The sequence below is a fragment of the Porites lutea genome, chromosome 12 (genome assembly GCF_958299795.1).
Source record: "Porites lutea chromosome 12, jaPorLute2.1, whole genome shotgun sequence".
In the NCBI taxonomy this organism is placed as follows: Eukaryota; Metazoa; Cnidaria; class Anthozoa; order Scleractinia; family Poritidae; genus Porites; species Porites lutea.
Genome location: NC_133212.1, coordinates 14,185,176 through 14,208,132, shown reverse-complemented (window position 1 = coordinate 14,208,132; position 22,957 = coordinate 14,185,176). Strand labels below are relative to the sequence as shown.

Sequence of the window (22,957 nt, the reverse complement as noted above, 5' to 3'; positions counted from 1 at the left end):
TGCCTCTTTTGATTTCTTTATCCATGGACATGACTGTGTCTTTCTTGTTACCAAAGGGACTCATTTTCCGCCGCACAGCGTACATTGCAAATGCAAAGTTGTAAATCGCACTTGGATCCTTAGCTTCCAGGGTGGAAAATAAACTTTTTACCGTGGATTGTATGTTTTGAATGGTCGTATCGGAAATAAGCGAACTGTCTTGAACCAACACCGCCACATCCGCCTTGATTGTGCAATAATCTCCTGTGATTATCAGCATAATTATAAATAATCATTATACAGTAAAATAGGAAACACGCGATCTCTTATAATTTAATTAAGGCTTTTTAGATCTCGATTGTCCGGCCTGTCACTTTAAATTATTAGTAAGTCTAACATTGACATTTCTACATGTGAACGGATATTTCTGGAAATAATTTCTCCGTTTTCAAAAAAGTACGCGTCGACACGTAGCGTGCTGAAACAGTGGAACAAAGTATGATAGCATCCCTTCCAGATATTAATTCTAGTAGTAAGTATATGATGTATGACATGTATCTGGGTCTTCTCGTAGCCGCCATATTGAAAACGAGAAGACCCTAAGAACGAGGTTGGAAAGCCTCTGCATTTGTCTGTCCACACGTAAACGAGAGGGTAGCGTTTTCAAACATTTTCACTCTGGGAACGTTTTTGTAAACTTGCGTTTTTGGTGCCAGCCTGAAAGCAGTTTATGTGTGGTTTGAAGGCTAAAAGAAAGAAAAGATCTTTGTTTCCGAAAACATCCGAATACACGTACGTGTGGACGGAGCCTATAGCCAAAAACAAAGTTTTTTCTGTCAATATTGCATTAGATTAAGATACAGAAGGTCAACTTCTCAAGAAACGTCTTAATACTACTCATAAATTTGGCTCACTCCTCTTACCTTTTGGTATTTCACATATAAATGGTCTCTTTCTATCTTTTGCGAGGTCACTAAACAATCCTTGCGTGAATTCAGGGTAATCCTTCGACATTACCGCCACATCTCCATCACCAGACGACTGCCGATAATCTGGCTCTATTTTTTGCGACTTGTTAATTGTCAGTGGTCGTCCATTGACCCACTTCCAAACTCCTTCCTCTTTTAACAAACCAATGTGATATTCCATGGGTTTCGGAATGGTGCGTTTCTGAATTTCTGTATTAACGAACTGCCACTCTTCTTCTTCTTCCATAGCGACCAAGTCGCCCCCTTTGTCTTGACAGGTTTTTCTGTTCTCTGGCCATGTATTTCCCCTTGGCGCAAATGTGTAGCAAGAATCTTTAAAGCATATGTCTCCGCGTGCTGTAAACAAAAACATAAAAACGCCTTAACACTATTCACACAGGAAGGGGGCTTTCGACCTCCCCCCCCCCCCCTCCCCCCAACTCACGAAAAAGTTAAATAACTTTAAAATCGATTAAGCTATCACCACCAAATTTAGTGACTTCTCCTAAAAATTTCACCGCAACGTGCACGTAAACATTGTCATTACCATTGCAACTGAGTTTTGACAACCATGTTTTAAAAATTTGCTTGTTTCCTTAAAAAAGGGTTTGTTTATGTTTAAGTGTTATTGCCTTTGAGGGCAAAGTTGATGTAGATTAATTAATTAATTAGTTAATAAAATAATAATAATAATAATAATAATAATAATATATTTAGATTATTATGCAAAGTCTCAGTGCTCTTACACAGGTGCCAGGCTCCTGTCTTACAGTAGCATTAAGAAAAATTAAAAATACATATATGACATCATAGTAAAAGCATATTACGTCATTGTTTTAATCCAGTAATGCCTGGATACTGGAAATTATGAGCCCTGTCTGAATAGGATCACGTGAAAGTTTAAGGTTACTGAAAGTTTTCAGTCGGCACACAACCATGACATCAATCGAGCAATAACGTTTGCGTGTTTTTGCATTAATTTTATTCCGTTCATTTTAGTCAGTTATCCCTCCAATGTCATGATGGGATAGCTGTTATCTCTCTCTTATTTTTTACCTAAACACCAAAAATGCTAGGCCGCCGCCACACTGCTGTCTGGAAAAGAGATTCACGCGATTGTATATTAGGGCAATATACCATCGTAATAATTGTATATTGCCCTTTTGCTCCCGTCTTCCACAATTTTGGATAGCGCCAACTTGGTTTGAAGAGTTATCCCGGGGTTTTAAGCCAAATAGAAACGGCAAAGTATTTTGAATGAATCAATATAAAAAGCCCTTTATCATAAAGAAAATGTTACCTTTGAAAGCACATGATTTCTTTTGAAGTCCTTCCCATCCGTGGTACTTATCCAAGTCGAGGTCTTTCTTATAGTGTTTAAAACATCGAATCATCTCCATATCGCAGAGACATGTGGCATATCCACACTTCGCCTTTTCTATGTCATCTGTACCATATCCACTCACTGGAGCTATAATAGCAAGTATAAGTAGGCTCGGGTTAGTTATAGGTAATTAACAATTATTGAACGAGGGTTGAGCAAAACATCGTGAGACACTGACAAATCACGATATTTTGCGATAACCGAGTACAATAACTGTTTTATTATTCGATCACCGAGTTTTATTTAAAGGAATATGTTCGGGAAGCCAAGCGATCTGTCAAGCGATCGCAAGAAGGAGAAAAGCGTGGTGTCATTTACGCATGGGCAGAATATTATTTGCAGTCAAACAAATTGGACGACATTGCGCATGAGCAGACCATTATTTGTAGACATTTTTTGCAAGTCACGTGGTGGGCTCTCGTCCAGTGAAAAGGAGAAAAATTTGCAACGAATGATAATTCTATTTACCCTCAGTATAGAGTGTAACCACTTTTAGACTAGAGACCTTTAGCAGCATCTCTCTCTACTCTATTATATTTTTTGTGGAATTGGTTTCTTATGGTAAGCTTAAAAATCTTGAATTCTAAGAAAATGTCGGGAAATATGTTATGATCGCCGGGTGCGAAACAAAGAAGCCATCTTTTTGAGTCTCTGGTGGGATTCAAATAGTGCAGACGCTCTAACTACGAGTCCCTCCCACTAAACGTTTTCAAAGCAGTCCTATTTCCTTTCTCTTAACAAACCCAGAATGTGCATGAGAGGGGAGGAAATACGACTTCTCATGAAACGCCTGCGTGTGAGACTACCTATAGTAACTACTGACTTACATAGAATTTTGTAAAGAGCATCAAGATCACCTATGAGCCCAGGGGGGTGGGGGGCTGATACGTTTAAGAGAAGTTTGGGTCGAAATGCGACGTCGAGCCCTTCAAATCAAGACAGCCCTGCCCTGTTTAAAGAGACTTTGTCACGCTAGTCACTATCTTTTTTCAAAGCTAAAACATGTCTTCGCATCAATTTAATTCCCCTAAAAAAGGTCCTGGTTTGTTCTGTAAGACTACATTTGGGTACTGAAACTGTTTCCTGTCGTTTGTTGTTACGGATGGTAAGGATTGGCATGGATTAAAACTTGAAAACATGGGGCCGACTTTTTCAAATTTTACTGCAATGCCTGTACAAATCACCAAAATATTATTGTGGTTAGTGTTCCCTGATGAAATTTGTTTAATATCTTCTTCATAACACTACATGAGCATTTTGTGTATTGGTAAAGGCACTGAGTAATGAATTAAGCACAGAATTAACCTAAAACAGAAATATCCTCGTAACTTAACCCCTTTAACACAAGACGCCCTATTTTATGAACCTGGGTCCTTTCGAACTGACACCAGTTTCAAAGTGACATCATAGAATTACATTATTTGAAAAAAAAATTTAAAAAATGTGGATTCCACAAACGTAGACCGCTCATCTCTAACCTTTACACTCACTTAAAGTCTTTCCTGTTCAAGACACTGAATGGCGAAATTTTATACTCTCGTTGAGACTCAAGACCCTAAGAACCAAAAATCGTTTCGTCGCTCAGCGGCAATTACCCGTTTAGGCCAATTAAGGGAGCGCCCCCTTCACTTTCTTATAAGATCCACATGTGACGTGTGTTTCGCATACGTGCCTGTAAACCTATCTTCTTTCATTTTGTTTTTTTTTATTTTCGCCTTTCTATAGTACAGAGAGAGATCCGATCCGCCAACCACCCTTCACTTTAAATAAATTAATCATGATTGAAATCGGATTCCGATTACGCGTGTATATGTATAAGCGCGCGCTGTTGGGAAAAAAAATTCAGCTATATAACAATTCAGGGTGCGTTTCGTTACTAAAATCCTAATCCGAATTTTTAATCCAATTACGGATATTTCGTTTCTTTACTAAATCAAAAAAAGAATTATTGATCCAAATGATCCACAACGGAGGTGGATTTTATGGATCATATCCAGTACCGGATACTTTGGATATATGATCCGAAACGTTTCTTTACTACGGATCTGAAAAGAGTGAATATTGCCAGCGGTAACTCGAAACAATTTTAATACATACATCAGCTTTTTGACAAGACTGCTTATCATTACGGCCATTTTTGAACTGGAATAATGGATTAAACGATCGATTTTATCCGTTTTATCGGGGTGGTAAAATCGCAATACAAACAGGACCTGCATTGTTCTAGTTACAAGGAAAAAACTTCTACTCAACTTCGCCTTCGCGTCTTGCAAGACTTTATTTTTCCAACACATGTCTTATTTCGAGAATACATCGTCTTCATTTGGCAATCTAAAGCAGTATCCAGGGGCGGATCCAGGATTTATTTTTGGAGGGGGTGCACTTGTCTCTTGCTCTACTTCAACACCAATAAACCACATAGTTTTTTTTTTGCAGAATACCAGTTGTATTAGAAAACCGCAGGTCATCTCAGGGAGGGGGGGTGCGCACCCCCTGCACCCTCCCCCTAGATTCGCCCCTGAGTATCCTAAAGCTAACCGTCCAGAATACAATGAAATAGCAGCAGACTTGCAACCTTAGTCAGCAGCCGTGTTATTCTTTCTCCGGGATACCGTCGTTATTGTAGGTCGTTTCTATGGAATTAATTGAAAACAAGAAAGGATAAAGGGGACAGAGAAGGCATCCTCCATACACACCCTATTCCATAGGTAATTCGTCTCGAGTTATTTTTAAGACCACAGATCCCAAGGGGGATTAGACAACAGCCGATCACAGAGCGAGAATGTGTTCCGCGTGAATGACCCACGCTCAGAGCCAAGCGTCCTTCACCAATTGAGGCAGAAAAAAATGGCGGAAGACGCGGAGAGCAATATTGCTTTTCGTTTTGTCTACGAAAACGACTAAAGAGAGATTTCTGCTAAAGCTGTGTTAGCGAAACGGAAATTAAAAAAGAATCGCCCTTACTCTCTTGTATAGAGCTAACAGTACAGCAGGGAAATCCTTAACTCAGTGAATATTCTCTCAGGATCATTTATAATTTACAGTTTGAAGAGAGTAATTTCTGGTTTGATATTTATTCTTTTATTAGTCTTTTATTATTCAACAAAAATAACACTTGTCGTTCTATAATAATAATAATTTGATAACTTCTAGAGCGCTATTTACATTCACTGATCAACAGCGCTTAACAGCTTAAAAAAACTACAATAAAATTCAAATTTGTAAAACGAATTACATGTACATGAATATTCCTTGCTACTTGGTTTATTGTACCAACGACCGCTTTTAATAAACCGGCGAAATTTCTCATTTTATTAAAGCGCTGAGGTTACGACAACTTCGAGTAAACTTTATCAAAGAGTCCAGCGATTCCCTTTTCCCAAGTGAGCGACGACTCATTTCGCTTCAATATTCAGGAATGCTCTCGATCTCTTTACGCTTTCATTGCCTTTCGCCCGACATGTTTTGCATGGCGCTTAGTCATACGAAACCTCCACGAAACATCCACGTAGCGCGCGAGGTAACTTTATCCCGATTCTAAAAATAACTCGAGACGAATTACCTATGGAATAGGGTGTGTATGGGGGATGCCTTCTCTGTCCCCTTTATCCTCTCTTGTTGAAAACTAATCCCTTTTTGAATACATCTTTACTTTCTCAACCAAAAATCCTAATGATCGGGATTTTTGATCTGATCTTGGATTTTAGTAAAGAAACGCACCCTCAACTTTTTTTCCATCTGATCTGTCATAACTGAAACATCAATCACAAAATGCACTTACTACATTTTTTGGTGGCGTTGTTGTACTGGAAGGCCAAGTCGATGTTTGAACGCTTTGTTGCACATTTGTCTCTGTCTGTTAGGTAGTTCTCACAAAAATCATGAACTTTACAACAGCTAAAAAAAAATAGTAGAAAAACTTGAGAAAGAAACTAAGTCAACTAATGATGATGATGACGACGACGACAACGAAGGTGACGATGATGACGATAATGATAGTGATGGTGATGGTGACCCAAAGTTTATATGGAGAAAAGCTGGCTCGGCTAGGAGGGTGATCGAGCCAACTCTTTGTTTCTTTAGTAAACGGTTTATTAAGTTTTGTAAGGAAATGTAGGAACAGTTGGCTCCCCAGTGTAGGTCGTGTAGGTGACCCTAATACCGGAATTATGTTTTCTTCAGAAACCTGAACCTGTCGCATAAATTTAGATTTTTCGGGAAACTGCCCACTTACCCATCCCCTAAGCTAACATTAACTCTTTGTTCTCACTTTGGGCAAAATGATGGCTTAGGGGAGGGGTAGGTGGGCAGTTTCTTAAAAACCTAAATTGATCCAATCTGTCTTTATCACCTGTGAATGTAGTAAGTTTACACAAACAGAGTACAGTCTCTCTCCTCCACAGAGGCCTCTTTGTGTTGTAGGGAGGCTGGGGCGAAAGAAAAAGAAAGCGCGCGAGACACGATGTTCTCTCTTCCCATCGTCCCCCGCGCTCTTTCTATTTTTCGATTATTTGCTATTTTTATTGGGGTACCCAGCGGGTGTGTCTGTGGAGGAGAGAGGAGTATAGTACCAACACCACAATGACCGTGAATGTGGCCGGAATAATTCTCTGGCAAGTTTCAAAGCAGAATAGTCCGCGAGTTAATGGAATGAAAAAGTTCCGTTTGAAGAGTTGTTTACATAAGCTTGTGCACAAGTATAGAGTGTTTTCACTCACGAGACCAGCATCTATGCAAATTTATTGGAACAAAAGAAAGCGTTTCCATAACAAAGGAGTTCAACTCCCACAGGACGACTTTGGGACACCAACATGGGCGCCGTTTCATTGTTTTGGGACACCAATATGGACGCCGTGACGTCATGTGAAAACCCTCTATAAAAGGGTGGAATGTTTTAAAACAGATGGAGCAAAAAGTAAGAGCTTGAGGATAAATTTAAGTAAAGAAAAAAAGAAATAAATAAATGAATAAATATCTAAAGCGTTCTAAGCTCCAGTTCCACAGATGGTCATACAACGCTCAAAGCAAGCGCAGCTGTCTTTAGTTATTAAGCTTCGTTTCCCCTCTACGTACTGTTATTATTACTCGTACTCATAATGAATCAGAACTAGTCGACTCAGTAACACCATAACCTGGCATTAACTTCAAGTTGCAGCAATTATCGAGCAAAGACTGATGGATTCTTTGGCCGCCTTACAGTTTCCCCATAGATGTAAGACACCGAGTTAAGCTGACAATAGGCTCGATTATCATGCACCTTCTGTTGAAAAGTTGACAACGAAGGAACAAATTATGAAACACTAGAAAAAGAGAAATCTACAGCCTCGGACAAACCTTGTTTAGACACATTGCAAAAATATTCGATATTTTTCCCGTCATCCTGGCAGAAATGGAAACCATCGCCAAATGAATGCTTGATTTCCCCCCTTCCCTTATATCCAAAGCTGTTTAGGATAGCATGGCCGTTATTTGGTTTTTAGACCAAAACAAAATACCATGTGACGAGGGGACTTGCTCATTCTTCGTTTTAGAGGAGACGTAGTATGGCGCAAAAGTTAGCAAACAGATGGAACTATCTTAACAGTTTTGTCCGGTGTTGTATCAAGGAAAATTTTCAAGTGTTTCATACCAGATAGTTCTGGAGGACAAGATATAGAATTCAGTGCAGTGTGGTTTGTATTTTTAACATTTGTAGTTGCACCGCATTCCAATCCTTTTCGCCAAAGAATAATTCTGGTTGCTGCCGTAGCCAGTCATTGTAGCCAGACTCAATAGAGAAATGTGTTCGCTGCCATTACCTTTTAACAATCATTTGTTTTTTTTTATTATCATTATTTATTTAGTGTTCATTGAAATTTATGGCAGATTTTACTTACTAATCAATGTTGTCCAAAACTATCCCGTGTCCTCCTCGTCCACACCAGCATCCGTAGAGGTAAAGGCGTTGTCGGTCGTTCAAATTAAGACCTATCTCTTCTTCAACCAATTTTTGCACCAGATCGGTTCGGCCAGTTTGGGGGATTGTAACAAAGAAACCTTTCGTTTCTTCTCCCGGTAAGTAAAAATAAAAATGATAAAAAATGGCGACAATTCATAAAAATGTTCCAATAATTTTTCTGTATACAGGATGACCTTTTTACTTTTTGAGGACCGCTTTGGTCATTTTCGTTCTATATTAAGGTGTTTTGATACAGTTTTTCAGAGGCCACACCGATATTTTTCAATCGCCTTAAAAGTGGTTTTTTCCTCGTCCGATCGCTATGAAATTTTCACCAGTAATTGGTTATGGATTGAGTGAAAATATAGTTTTAAGTTAAATCTTTATTACTATGACAACAATAAACAAAAAACTTTGAAACTGAGAAAAGCCGAATTTTGTGTGATCTAAATTTAAATCTGCTACTGAAAATCCAACACTAGGAACTTAATATAAAGTTTGGTGTTTAGCAAACAATCTCCGTAAGAAGTAAAACGATCTGTATGTTTGAATTCGACTAAAGCGAAAATATATTTCAAACCTTAAATTTTCAATAGCCGTGATAGATTATTTAATAAAAGCGTTATAAATGACTCAAATTATTCTTAAGTAGTGTCAGAATGCTGCTTGATAACATATTTTGATGCTAGGAAATTTTGGTGTACTTTCGTTCTTGCGATCTTAAAAACTAACCCCGGTGTTTTCTCACCATCTGTCTAAGTGCAACTTCATTCAGAATTTGGACTTTTAGCGCTTTCTTGAATATCTCCGAAACAACTCGAACGAGTTTTTTTTTAAATCTCTTCACATAATATTCATAATGTATATAAAAATGTCTGAAACTTTCAGTAAGATTGATTCACTGCAGCACCTTGAAATTTCAAGACAAACCTACCTTTATACGAACCGGTCAAAAATCTGCGTTACAACATTCACATCTTCGGAGACCCAGGGGCAGTCAGTCGGGTCGGGAGAGAGGCGAGACTAAAGTTTTCAAGTACGAGCAAAAGAGCCCCTGGGTACCGACTCTCACCGAACTATTTCCAAAAATTCAAGCAGATGCCGGCTCCTGATTGGGCACAAAAAATGCTTTGTATTATTGTGCCCAATCGGCCAACAGTTCCTCCTGAGTTCTTTTCGTGAGTTCGTACACGACGGCTATTGTCTCGATCACGGCTTGTCTGGCTCATGCACCAAAGAAATGCACGCAGTCAGGAAACTTTCAGTTTGATATAAAATCCCCATCAGATTTCAAAATATTGTCTGCCCGAAAACAAAGACGCTTTTCCAAAAATACAAGCTTGAGCTTACAACAGGTATTCACGCGTGCATCGGTCGCGCGTCTTGCGTAAATACTAGGGAGTTTTTAGCGGAGCTCCCGCGCGCGAAGCGCGCGCGCAGCGGAGCATCATGGGTAAGAAATTTGGTAAACTATCCATCCCAGAAAATTTGGTTATGACGTAGCGTACGCCCGTCCGTACACACACACTTCATGTAAGCCGATGTCAAATGTCACAATAGATCTTGCACAACTTGACTAGCCTCTTAGTTATGTAAGCCACCGGTATGAGTACGATTAGATTGACAGCTGTCAAAATCAGACATCCGCTGACAATTATCACATGACCGTCTCGCGGGCTCAGATAAAAGACCAGTCGTTTTGCCCCTATATATAAGCTGATATAATATGTCACACTTACCAATTCAACATAAAAACGAAACTACGCCAGGCAAGGCTGTCAGTTGGCTGACAGTCGTTTAAAGTTACATTGGTAGGCCAAATTAAGGTCAATTGACAACTGTCAAAATGGGACATGTGCAGACCGCTATCAGAAAACTCATAACGAGGGCTCAGATTCGCTCAGGTACACGATCTGGCATTTTCCACTACATGCCGGACGGAAATGTCCTACTCACACTCGTAGTCTGTTAATTCGAATATTCGCCATTCTAATGAAGGTTAATTGACAGCTGTCAAACTAGAGTATACGCTGACAATCATCACCTTAGTGGATCGCGGGCTCGTTTTTCTATCTATTGAGTTCACGTAGTGTTTAAAGTTTTGCACTGATATTTTATTTGATCACGGGCTCAATTTGAAGCCCCATAGCTTTATAGAAAATCTATCCATCCTAGAAAGTTCGGCAATCACGTGACCGTACACCGACCACCCGACCTTCCGTCCGTCCGCACCACAGGCATACCAATGTTTAATCTCACACTTTCTAGCTAGTTTGGGAGCCTGCAACCTGATATTGTACATCCATGTTTTGATTAATTGACAGCTGTCAAAACAGTGTTTCTGCTGACCAGTATCGCCTGACCATATCGCGGGCTCAGGTATCGACCCTCTGAGTTCGAGAAATATTTTGAAGATATTCGCTGACAAGTTGCTTCTTTTCAAATGATCGCAGGCTCAAGTTCAATTTTTTTAAAATGCATATGAAATAAGTCGTGTTTCATGAGCCGCACTTTTAAAATGTTGATTTCGCACTGATCTCGGACACGAAAATTCAACCGGCTTTTACATTTACATGCAGGGAAGGCAATCGCTTTTGACTTTTCTCACTGTCACGCGTTGATCACGCTCTACGTCCAATTTTTATGTTCTGATTGGTCTAAATTTGACAGGTGAGTTTATGCGGAAAATTTTGCAGTGTCTGGAAACTTGCTTACTGATAGCTGGAGCTGAGAGAGTTTTGTGTCATCTTGTGATGTTTTAAACTGTCTTTTTCTACTTGGTGTACAAAATGAAATACAGCTGCTATCAAGATTTTTCTGTAATTCGTGGCTGGTTTGTTTATTGCGCTTTTTGTTGACAAATGCACCGCTTGTCAAAGTCATTGGAAATCCGATTTAGGATGGCATCGTTTTCAAAAATGAGCTTACTCACTTACCCTTGCTTGAGGCGTAAGAAGGTTGAAAAGTCTCAAGCGATTCTGGAACACTTGATGACCTTCAGAAGCAGCATCTTGACTGGTAAGCTTGAGCCATTATAGTTTTTGATGTTTTTTTTTTTTCGGTTTCCTGAAGTCGAGCGTATGGTTTATGTGGCTTAAGTTAAAACACGAGCAATGATCTAACCTAAAATAGTATCAGGTTTAAAAAGCCTTTAGACATTTTTCGACCCGCAAATTCAAAGAAAAGGTTCCGAACATTATTTAGTTATGATTTTGGCTGTAAACAGAAAGCTCTTAGTGATTTTCTTGCCTCGAGTTCATCTTGAAAAAGAGCGAACACCGGGAAGCCGGCTTAAAACATAAATAAGCTTATGCTTGCCTGACTCATGATTTTCTGAGACACTTTACTCTCAATACTTATCTTCGAAAAAAAATTATTGTCTGTGTACATGTTTCACCAAATTAAACTTATTTTATTGATTGTTAGTAGTCCCTCTCGCAATTTTCATCGCTGCACCGGTTGTTTCCAGTCGAACATAAACATCGCATGTAGGAATACTCAAAACGCCGCGCGTAAATACCACTCGCTTTTAAAGATTACACATAGCAAAATCATACACAGTTTAATGAATAAAGGGAAATAAAACCTAAACATAACAATTTCTCTATCATGTTGAAGCGTAAATAATGGTAACTCTATTAATCGCATTGCAAATTTGGTGCCTGTCAAAAGTGAGAACCCGTCCGGCTGGCCGAAAAATGATTTTGGGAATTTTTTTTATCGTTTTCATTAAAAGCCCATAATTATTACCCCGCATATCACATAGGACCAGATTTTTCTAACAGAAAACGTTTTTTAATTCAATGCTATAATTTGTTGTGCAAAGGAAGCGCGTGCTTTGATCGTCGTGGATATTGAATGAGTGCAAATTCTCTTGCAAAATTGTGAAAAACTGCAGAATTATAGGTTTAAATAGGGCAAAAAAGAACAAATTCTGTCCGAGGTCTGTGTACTGTTTACCTGAGACGTGATGAGAAAAAGTATGTTTAAAAGGCTGGTTTACACGCCACCAGATTTGTCGCCAAGATTTACTAGTAAACTAAACTTGTCGAACACAAAAAATCCGGCCTGATTTTTATTTTGGCCTCTCTTTTAGACAGAGGAATGCAACGTGTAAATTGGCTGCCGCCAAGGACTATCGTGGCGCATGTGTTTCTTAAAATTATATTTCGGTGTTGTCCAATTATTCATAGTCTCTCTGATGGAGCAATGTTGGAGAGACTGGTGAATGCCACATTATGATGCTACAGCTAATGCAAATACAATACACGAATAGGTCTATTTGTTTTCCAGGCCTAATCTTATTGTTTGAGTTAAATTATGAATTAATTAACGGGAGCTTCGCTTTTAGCCCTGGCTAAATCTATATATTAAAAGATACCACGACGGCTGACAACCACGTGGCAAGGAAAAGTGAATTCACATTTTTTCAGTCTCTATCGTGATTATTCCAACTGGCTTACTTTGTCAAATGCAAGCGCTGACTCTTCTGGCGCTGAATTCAACCATCCAAGTTCATGAAGAGAATGAATTTTGTCATTGCTTGTTTACGTCCTTCACAAAACGTGAAATTAGGCATTTTCACAGGTAGTCGTGCAGTTGACGGCAAAGAAATGTACAAAAAAGCGTGATGCACGTGCAAAGTTGTTGTTTTGCCCTGTGAAGCTATTGCTAATTTGACTTTCTCGTCGCCGCCGCGTCTTAAAGTTCCTATTATTTACGATACATTGTGATCCGTCAAAAACAGAATATTCTCTGGGAAAATTAAATTGCTCCTGCTGATAGCATCCCAAACGTTCCTTCGTTTCTGGTTAGGAAAGTAGAAAATAAAAGTTTTTCTTGCACGCACAAGCTTGATGAACGAACCGGGCAAGTGTTGCGAGACAATAGCCGTCGTGTACGAACTCACGGAAAGAACTCAGGAGGAACTGTTCGCCGATTGGGCACAATAATACAAAGCATTTTTTTGTGCCCAATCAGGAGGCGGCATCCGCTTGAATTTTTGGAAATAGTTCGGTGAGAGTCGGTACCCAGGGGCTCTTTCGCCCGTACTTGAAAACTTTCGTCCTGCCTTTTCTCCCGACCCGACTGACTGCCCCTGGGTCTCCGAGGATGCAACATTCACTGTTTTGACGTTATGCTAATTTTTCCAAAATAATGCGCACCATACATACCTCCATGACTAATACTCACACTGAAATGTATTAGTCATGGATATTAGTTCGCCTTTCCTTACTAGGTATTTCTAGTGTTTATTGTTAGCGGAGCTCTGGCGCGCGAAGCGCGCCTGCGGAGCACCATGGGTAAGTAAATCTACCCATCCGAGAAAATTTGGTAATCACGTGACCGTACACCGCCCGCAGCCCGCCCGCCCGTCCGTCCGCACCATAGGACAACCAATGTTCAATCTCACACTTTCTAGCTAGTTTGGTAGCACAGGAAGACTGATATTGCACACATATTGTACATCAATGTTGTGATCAATTGACAGCTGTCGAAACAGGGTATCCGCTGACCGGTATTAACTGACCGTATCGCGGGCTCAGGTGTCGACCCATCGAGCTCGAGTATCTTTTTGAAGGTATCCGCTGACAAGTTACTAGTTTTCAAATGATCGCAGGCTCAAGTTTAATTTTCTTTAATTCATATGAAATATGTTGTTTTTTATATGTGTCGCACTATTAAAATTTTGATTTCAAACTGACCTCGGAAGCTAAAATTCAGCCAGTTTTTACAGGCAGGGAAGACATGCCAGTTGCTTTTGCCTTTTCTCACCAAGGTCACGCGTTGGTCACGCTCTACGTCCAATTTTTATGCTCTGATTGGTCAAAATTTGACAGGTGAGCTCATGCAGAAAATTTATGCAGCATCTTGAATCTTGTTTACTTTGACAGCTGAAGCTGACAGAGTCTTGTGTCAACTTGTGATGTTTTTAACTGTCTTTCTCCGCTGAATGTACAAAATGAAATTCTGTTGCTATCAAGAGTCTTCTGTTCTTCATAGCTAGTTTGTTTATTGGGTTTTTGGTTGAGAAATACGTCGCTTGTGAAAGTCGGAAATCCGATTTCGGGTGGCATCGTTTTCGTTTTTCACCTTGCTTGATGCGTAAGAGGGTTGAAAAGTCTGAAGCGATTCTGGCCTTACTTAATAGTTTTCAGAGCATCTCGAATGGTAAGCCTGAGTAATTATTGTATTTGATGTTTGTTTTTTTATATTTAATTTAACGAAGTCGGGCTTAGTTTATGCGGCTATTTAGTTTATGCACGTTTGTAAGATTTGAGACAATGATCGATCTGACCGAGTATCAGGTTTGATTATAAGCACGGGGGGCTAGCATCGAGGTCTGGAACCGAGTTTATATGATCGCCCCAGTTAAGAAATTTGGCCGAGTGAGACTGAGTACCATTTTCCTTCAAAGCAAATATCAACAAATATGGCGGAGAATGCAGACATGGAGAGTGACGATGAGTTTTTGCTCGGTTTTGAGTCTTCCCGCGTCCAAACATCAAGGAAAGGTTTTCAAGAACATTTTTAATGGAATTTTTGGACATCAGGAGGCGTGATGTATGAACAGCTCTTGGGTGACTAAACTTATCGTGTTTCGGCATCTCTGCAAGTTCACTTATTTATAAGCTTCGTGAATTTTCGAGCAAGCAGCCTGGTCTCCATCTCTTATATTTTTCCACCTACAGCGGTATTAAGAACTCTCTTCCTTATCCTAAACATATGCTACGAGCTCACTATAGTAGTATGAGTCTTGCAACAGTCATATAGGAATGTTCATTAAACAAATTTTCTACTTCGCTGTTCGTCAGTTTGTTTGTAAACCGGGAGCCACAACAAATATATATGGGGGAAAATACAGAATACAGGGCCAATTTAGTAAAGCCAGAGTAAATTTTCCAGTCACTTTGCTTCACATATACTGGGTCTATCAGTAAAAGATATTTTTAATATTATAGAAGGCTGGGAGGGTTTTACTGAACCTTCAAAACCTTCACCGGAATATCATTGGAGTGATAATCAATAAATTTCCAACAGCAGTACTGTATTTAGTAGTTTCGTATTAGATAGTGACTTCGGTTTCAAGTATTTCCTTGGAATTGTTTGTACAAGAATTACACTGTAGTTCTGAATTTTAATTGAAATGATTATAATGGTTTAGTGCGGGGAAGAGGCTTATCCAGTGGCTAATAAGAGTGAGTACATCAAAGGGAGTATGCATTGAGAAAATCCCTCAAAGGACTGAAGTACAAGAAACAGAAAAAAAGAAAATTGAATGTTTTGCAAAGTTTATAAAGAGAATCAGAAGGAGCTTGAAAAATGTACAACTTCAGTTGTTTGTGTAAGTTATGAATTTGATTTACGACAAAAACAAACAAGGTAAAATTGATTTTTTATCAACCATCAAAAGAAGTTATTGTCTCTGAAGCCCAATCCCCTCAGCAGTTCTTTCTATGATACTACCCTTGGCTTACTTGGCCTAGATGGGTATGTGCTGCTGATTTAGGGTGGTGACCATTTCACCCTTTAGAGTTTTGAACAGGGTGTCTGTTTGGGCTGTGAAGGTTGATGAAGAGCAGTCTATAGTTACATTTTTGGTACCACCATTTTTCCCCAAGTTTTTTTTCCATGTTTCTAAGTTTAAAAGTTAACTTAATTCTGTATATTAGTAAATGAAATGAATCAGAATTATAAAATAACGGCTCCTGGCTTAAAAAGGGTAGGGAAATAAACAATGTGTCCTACTATGCCACCCATAATCTCTTTCAGGGCAAGCCCAGGGAGGTGATCTGACATTTTAATACCCTTTTACCACTTGTTGTAACAGCAAAGCCGCAGGGAGGTGATCTGACATTTTAATACCCTTTTATCACTTGTTGTAACAGCAAAGTCAGTGAATGTTTATGGTCTCTGAAAAATGTTTTTGCCTGCCTCAACACAAGTTTCCAATATTCAGTTGACTACAAATAAATATGTTATCTTAATAATATGATTTTACATTTTTTTTCCAAGGCATCCTATGGTGTTTTTCATATCCAGTTGAGAGGATTTGATTTCATTAACTACATTTATATACAGACACAAACTAACCTGGCAGGTTGATGTCCAAAGGTGTTAAAAAGTACATGCAACTGTATGGCAAAAACTGATCACAGTGGGCAAAGGACAGGCAAAAATAGAAATGTCACCATTTCCCTGACTTTATAAATTCCCTTTGAAGCATATTTAGCCAGATGTGGTCCTTGTCAAAACATGCAAAGTTGAACATTTATTTTCTGAACCTAGCTAATCCCATCTTCTTTAAACCATAATCTTGTTCCAAGGGGTAGTGTAGTGTTTGGAATTTATAATTTTTCCCTCTTTTGTTTGCAACAAAACACATTTGAATGAGAACTCAAACTGAAGGCAGTGTAATAACTGATGTCATGAAAAGCGAATTCCAAACACAAAAAATAATTACCCTTTTAATTGCCTAAGATTCATTTGTTAGAAACTACGGTAAAGTTTAAATTAAATCACACGAAGAACGAAACTTTAACATATCAACAAGTGCAAAATCAAGAGAGAATGATCTCTTGGCAAAATTTATTTAGCTTCTAGTACTTAAAGAAACACATGAACTACGAGATTTGACCATGCCACTCAATCATCCAACGCAACTCTGCCAGGATAAGTTCTCAATCAAGGATGTAAAATTAAGAATCTCAATCATTATTTCTTCTCGTCTTAAAGGTGTAGTAAAACCGTAAACAACTCTGACAACTCTTTTACTCGACCACAGCCAAGACACTTTTTTTAATATCGCGAAGAATTAATTTAGGGCCTTTCACTTGAAAATATAAACTCTTCTACAAACGTATTGGAGAGCTGGCCCTTCTTTTAGTCTTGTGGGTCTTCTAAACAGAAACACATAGTCAAAAGGTCGGACATCGAGGAACATGTTCACTAGCCTCGTTCTCAGCGTAGTAAACCGCATGTAATGACAAACGCAAGACCAGAAGAAAAGAAAACGTAAGCTCCACATTACCGCGGAAAAAAATTGGCTACAGCAAAGTCGAAAGAAAGCAATGACCAACAAGATTAAAATTATAAAAGCGAATTCACTTCACACTGTCGAATCGCTGCGAAGATGAGCTCCTTGTTATTTTTCCCAGCCCGTTTCGCGCATGCTCGCTACAGTTGTCGAATGATTGACAGATTTCTTAACTGGGGCGATCATGGAAAGCCGAAAAGCGGCAAGATCAAAGGCCGTTGCCAGCCCACCATGATTATAAGCTTATAGAACTTTAAAAAGCCTTTAGATATTTTCTCACTGCAAATAGAAAGAAAACGTTCCAAAGAATATTCAGTTATAATTTTGTTTTAGTTTCTCGAAACCTTACAAACCGTACAACTATCGTGCATCTTGTGGTACAAGTCTAATACAAGCTACGTAGAAGTTCAAGTGTGACTCACTGTTGTAAAGGGACAAGTTTACATACCATCGCTTAACTATCGCTTTTTATGGCCAGCTTTGGTCCAAGTCACCGAATTCTGTACGCGTCTTCGAAGTTTGTTTTCCTGTGAGATTAAAGCACACACTGTGTTGTTCTGTTGACTTTGGATCGCTTTAATGCAGTCACAGCTACTTAAGAATAATTTGAGTCATTTAAAACGTATCACGGCTATTGGAAATTTAATGTTTGAAATATATCTTCGTTTTAGTCGAATTCAAACGAACAGAATTTTTTACTTCTTAAGGAGGTTATTTGCTAAACACCAGACTTTAAGTTCCTCTAGCAGGACTAGATCGCGCAAAATTAGGCGTTCATCAATTTCAAAGTTTTTTGTTTATTGTTGTCATAGTAATATCCATTTTACTTAAACCTACATTTTGACAAATTTCAATCTATAGTCAATCATTGCTGAAAATTTTATAGCGATCAGACAAGGATAAAATCACTTTGAAAGCGATTGAAAAATATCGCTATGGCCTCCGAAAAACTATATCGAAACACCTTCAACGATGCATATTTTCCTTCCTTCGCTTTCAAGCTATTTAAGCTGGTAAACAACAACTTCAGCATGGATAGATCTTTCCACAGGTACTTCATCTTGGGAATTCTGACTACTCCTGAAGACTTACACACACAGATTAATTTACCAGATTAAAAAATTTGTAAACTGAAAAAAAAAAGCAGTTCCCATGTTTTATGTCAATGTAAGTTAAAAGATAAGATTTGTATTAGAATGTGATTAAAACAAACTAACAAATTGATTTGTAAGTTATCGTTTTAATCTGAGAAACTTTTCTGATTCATCATTATTTTTTGCTGGGTTGCCAGAAACCTTTACAAAATACAAACAAACAAGCAAACAAATAACAAACTAACAAAAAAATAACAACAACAACAACATTTAGATTACCAAAAGCGATTAGAAGCACTATCCATCCAACAAAAATGGAGCAGACAGTATTCATCTCTGTCCTGTGAAAAAGAGACATCCACAAATTGGGTAAGTAAGGTTTAGCTACTATTGTCATGATTTAAAATATTTTCTTCGGGCTTTATGACATAATTGCTACGTTGACTGATCTTACATGTATTATAATCAAAAGAGGATAAGGTATAATCCAGTATCCGTACTTTGTTCAAATAAATAATTCATATATCTACGCTATAGCTACGCCGGTCCGATCCTTAATTTTTAAAGCTAGATCAAGAGATGATTTGAGTAAGCGATTAGCTCCCAATTGCTTGGTAATCGAACACGTCACCGTCATCCCTGTTTCAATCCTATCATATATAGAGGATATTACATGGTGGCGCAAAATATGAATTTTATTTTTGAGTGGCAAAACAATATTTTACGAACGAGCGTAGCGAGTGAGTAAAATATTGTTTTTGCCACGAGAAAATAAAATTCATATCTTCAAGCCGCCATGTGATATTCTTTTTATTATATAGACAAAAAGACAGCGATAAAATAATAGACTAAGAGAGAAATTACCGAAATTACGTCATCGATAAACTCACATGTGAGATTATGGAAAATAGACCACTCGGGTCACGGATGTAGATTTTATGAATTTTACGAGTGGTATATTTTCCAGTAAAACACTCGTGTCTATATCATAAAATACCATATAATATCATATAATATCACCTCAATTTTTCGTCTTTGTAGATGAATTTTCCGCGTTCTTAATTAACCAGAAATATTAAAGGTAAATGGAAACTGGCCCTCTGATTGGTTAACGAGGTGAGGTAGCTAAAAAGTGGCAACTTTGCGTCGCAAATGTTTAGATCAAAAACCGAAAAATTGAGGTTAAAACACAAACCCGAAAAACCATTGGCCCGTTAAGCTTCACATTTCTTAGTTTCCACAGTAATGAATACTCCCAAGTGTATTAATTATGATGAGAATAAATTGCACTCACAAAACTCAGTGGCAGATCTAGGGGAGGGGTTCGGGGGATTATGTTCCCCGCCATATTTTAGACCAAGCTGGGGCTCGCAAGGGAAAAATATATTGTCGAGAACGCCCCCCCCCCCCCCCCCCCACTTATCTTAGGGCTTGGATTAGCGGCCCCTACACTTCTCGAGCTGATTCAACTACTAGATTTGTTTTGACCAGTCTTCTAGTTTTAGAAACTGAACAATCCCGGTTCTCCAAATTTGAATTTGCTTTCAGTGGATGGAAAATAAAAAGGTTAAAGGTCAAATGAGCCAAAAATTCGGAATTTTTTATTTTAGTTCAATTCTAAGGAAATATGTTTAATATGAACCAAATAAACATTCTATGAAGTTTCAGCTCAATTCTAGCAAGTATCTCCGAGATATTCGCAATTAAAAATTGCTGTTTTTTGGCCCTTATCTTCGTAGAGCGGTCGGAAAAATTGTCGGAAAAAACAGCTTGTGACGTCAATGTTGGTCAGGTGAAAAAAGCGGGAAATTCAAAACAGAGCTTTTTGAGTCGACTTGGCGCAGAAGTGGTTTGTGCGGCCATAAATTCAAAAGTTGCAAGCTGTGGTTATAACCTTCTTATTATTTAATTTTCTCGAAGAATACATCATAGTACAACGGACTTAAACGACATTTACTAATTTCCTTGAGTTGTACTGGAAATGTGCGTGCTTAAGTCTGATTTTTTTCAAGATGCATTCACAAAATGTGTTCATATAAGGAATTTGCTGGATATATAAGGTCCGGAGCTCCGCCGTGGACACAAAAACAAAATATCTTTGTATAATAATCTGCCCAAAGAAATTCAAGTTTGCCCCCAATGCGTTTGAAGTCACTGAACTTTGTCGCACTCGAGCTGATATTTTAAAACCCACGCTCGATCGGACATTTCTAGCTCCGCAGATCACTAAAATATAAACAACATCCTCGATGTAGAAGTTTTGGCGTTGATATGTGGGCAGAAAAAGAGTTAATCTTTATCTAGTAAATCTTCCCCAAGATCTTCTCAAAGCAACCATAGCTTTTTAAACTTGATCGTTTTGCGCAGATTAATTTTGCTTTGTGTGGTCAAGTTGAACATGCATAACACCTGTTAAAAACCTACGCGTAAGTAAGATTTCCTTCAAACAAGTTGAAGTTACATTATTGCAAAAACTTCTTTCCAATTATGTGTAAGATTTAATTACCGATTGAGGTCAGTTTAAGGACCATAGAGGCCACTTTAAGCTGGCAAAGAGATGCCACAAGCAAAGAACAATTCCATCATGCATAAAATTCAGCTTAAGTGAACTAAAAAAGCTTCAATAAGGTTGCAAAGCAACAAATTTTCATTTTAAAAAAAACATAAGGCTTAAGGCTCTTATAACTGCTGACAAAGAAGAAGTGAATTTTCTGTACGGAAACAACCTACCTATAAAAGATCTTAAAAGCAAAAGATCAGTTGCGAGCTTCGCAGCCAAGCCATGATTCCGACTACTTGGCTAGATTAGCTACTTTTTTTGAGTAATAAATAACTGGTCCATGCGAGGGTCTTCATTCAAGCAAATTTAACTCAGCAAACTGAATCATTAGAAAATACAGAAAACTGCACATAAGGATTTGTTTTGCTTGCTTCAGTCAAATCCAGCTCGGGCAAAGAGTCGATTGTTTTGGAGTCACTGCCGGCAGTTGTCGTTCTCCGCTACTTCACAGCGAGTGAAAGGAAAATTTGCGTACAGAAAGATAACAAAACTATGTAATTAAACTGAAAAAACTAAAGGAAAAAAACTCTGACTATTATTACTTGAGCAACAGAAAAATGATCAAAGTAGTCTTTTCATCTCAAGTAAGCTTGCTGGCCTTCTAAAGTTCCGAGGAAGTTTTAAGCGCTCAAGTTTGTTCACTCGCAAGCGTTAGCATTACGGTTCTTCGACTGAAGACAAGGATAAAGCTGGTTCTGCAAAGGTAAATAAATCTGGGCATGTAAAAAAACTAACCGTAACTACTAATGACAGAATACAAGCGGGTTTTAATTCAGTCCGGCGAAAGACGGCGAAGAACTGGATACAAAATCAATTCACAAATCGAATGCACGATTATCAGGAAAATACCAGCCTCTTTGGAAATGTTCAAAACGTTTTATTCCTCCTCAGACTGACGGATGATCTGTTTTTACTCTGACATTGGTTGTTCTGAATCCAAAGTAATTTTCAAGTGACGAAAAAACAACAACAACAACAACAAAAACAAAAAAAAGCCTTTACAAGGAGCAAACGTTCGCACCTCGTGAATTTCATTTAGTCTCAGTCAGAACTCTCGCAGAACGAGACAAACAAACGAAGGCGATAAGGGATGCGCAGAAGCTTGTGCAGGACGTTTTTCCGCCCTGAAAGACCAACACTGACGTCACGTAGTCTCCAGTCTATCACGCGGCCATTTCAGAAACGTTTTCGTGAAGTTTTCGGAAATGCTCGGATTTTGATCTTTTATCTTTCTATAAAGGCTTGGGAAGAAAAATCTTTACCAAATCTCACTTAGGATGGTTCTTTTTAGTGTTTGGTGAAGGTAAAGCGACAAAAGAAAATATGTCAATTTTTTGCTTCATTTGACCTTTAAAAAGAATATAATTTTGACCTCCAGGAAACAGCACTATATGATGACAAAGAATAAACATGACAAGAGGATATCAATTAGTTTAACAATCAAATTATCGCAAATGAACTTACATGTACACTGAGAATAGTCAAAGGAGTTGATTTGGTTTTGTGACTTTTTTCTAGGCAAATTACTTGTTCCCTGAGCTGCTATTTTAATAATGCCAGTTGACAGAAAGTTAACAGCTATTTATTGCCGATAACACAAAGAATTTGAAATTTTAATGATATGAAGTGTAAATAAATCGCTAAGGGACAATGTTCAACCTGCATGGTAAAGCAGGAGGGAATATTTCAGTGTTTGGTGAAGGTAAAGCGACAAAAGAAAATATGTCAATTTTTTGCTTCATTTGACCTTTAAAAAGAATATAATTTTGACCTCCAGGAAACAGCACTATATGATGACAAAGAATAGACATGACAAGAGGATATCAATTAGTTTAACAATCAAATTATCGCAAATGAACTTACATGTACACTGAGAATAGTCAAAGGAGTTGATTTGGTTTTGTGACTTTTTTCTAGGCAAATTACTTGTTCCCTGAGCTGCTATTTTAATAATGCCAGTTGACAGAAAGTTAACAGCTATTTATTGCCGATAACAC

At 38.3% G+C, this 22,957-nt stretch overlaps 2 protein-coding genes and 1 long non-coding RNA gene across 3 annotated transcripts in view; 1 reads left to right on the top strand and 2 right to left on the bottom strand.

Annotated features, from left to right (window-relative positions):
• LOC140921188 (uncharacterized) overlaps window positions 1-22,957 on the top strand; it is a 108,342-nt gene that overhangs the window by 15,194 nt on the left and 70,191 nt on the right. The gene's annotated exons all lie outside the window — the stretch shown is intronic.
• On the bottom strand, window positions 18-6,171 carry LOC140953741 (C-type lectin domain family 4 member E-like). Its single transcript, XM_073403138.1, has 5 exons — window positions 6,113-6,171; window positions 2,248-2,418; window positions 903-1,304; window positions 112-243; window positions 18-43 (listed from the first exon to the last, which is right to left on the bottom strand). Exons 2-5 carry the CDS (start codon window positions 2,345-2,347, stop codon window positions 18-20), a joined length of 660 nt encoding a protein of 219 aa, XP_073259239.1. The 5' UTR covers window positions 2,348-2,418; window positions 6,113-6,171.
• Window positions 8,245-22,508, bottom strand: LOC140921556 (uncharacterized). Its single transcript, XR_012164024.1, has 3 exons — window positions 22,425-22,508; window positions 18,680-18,741; window positions 8,245-8,376 (listed from the first exon to the last, which is right to left on the bottom strand). It is a non-coding gene; the product is annotated as an uncharacterized lncRNA (long non-coding RNA).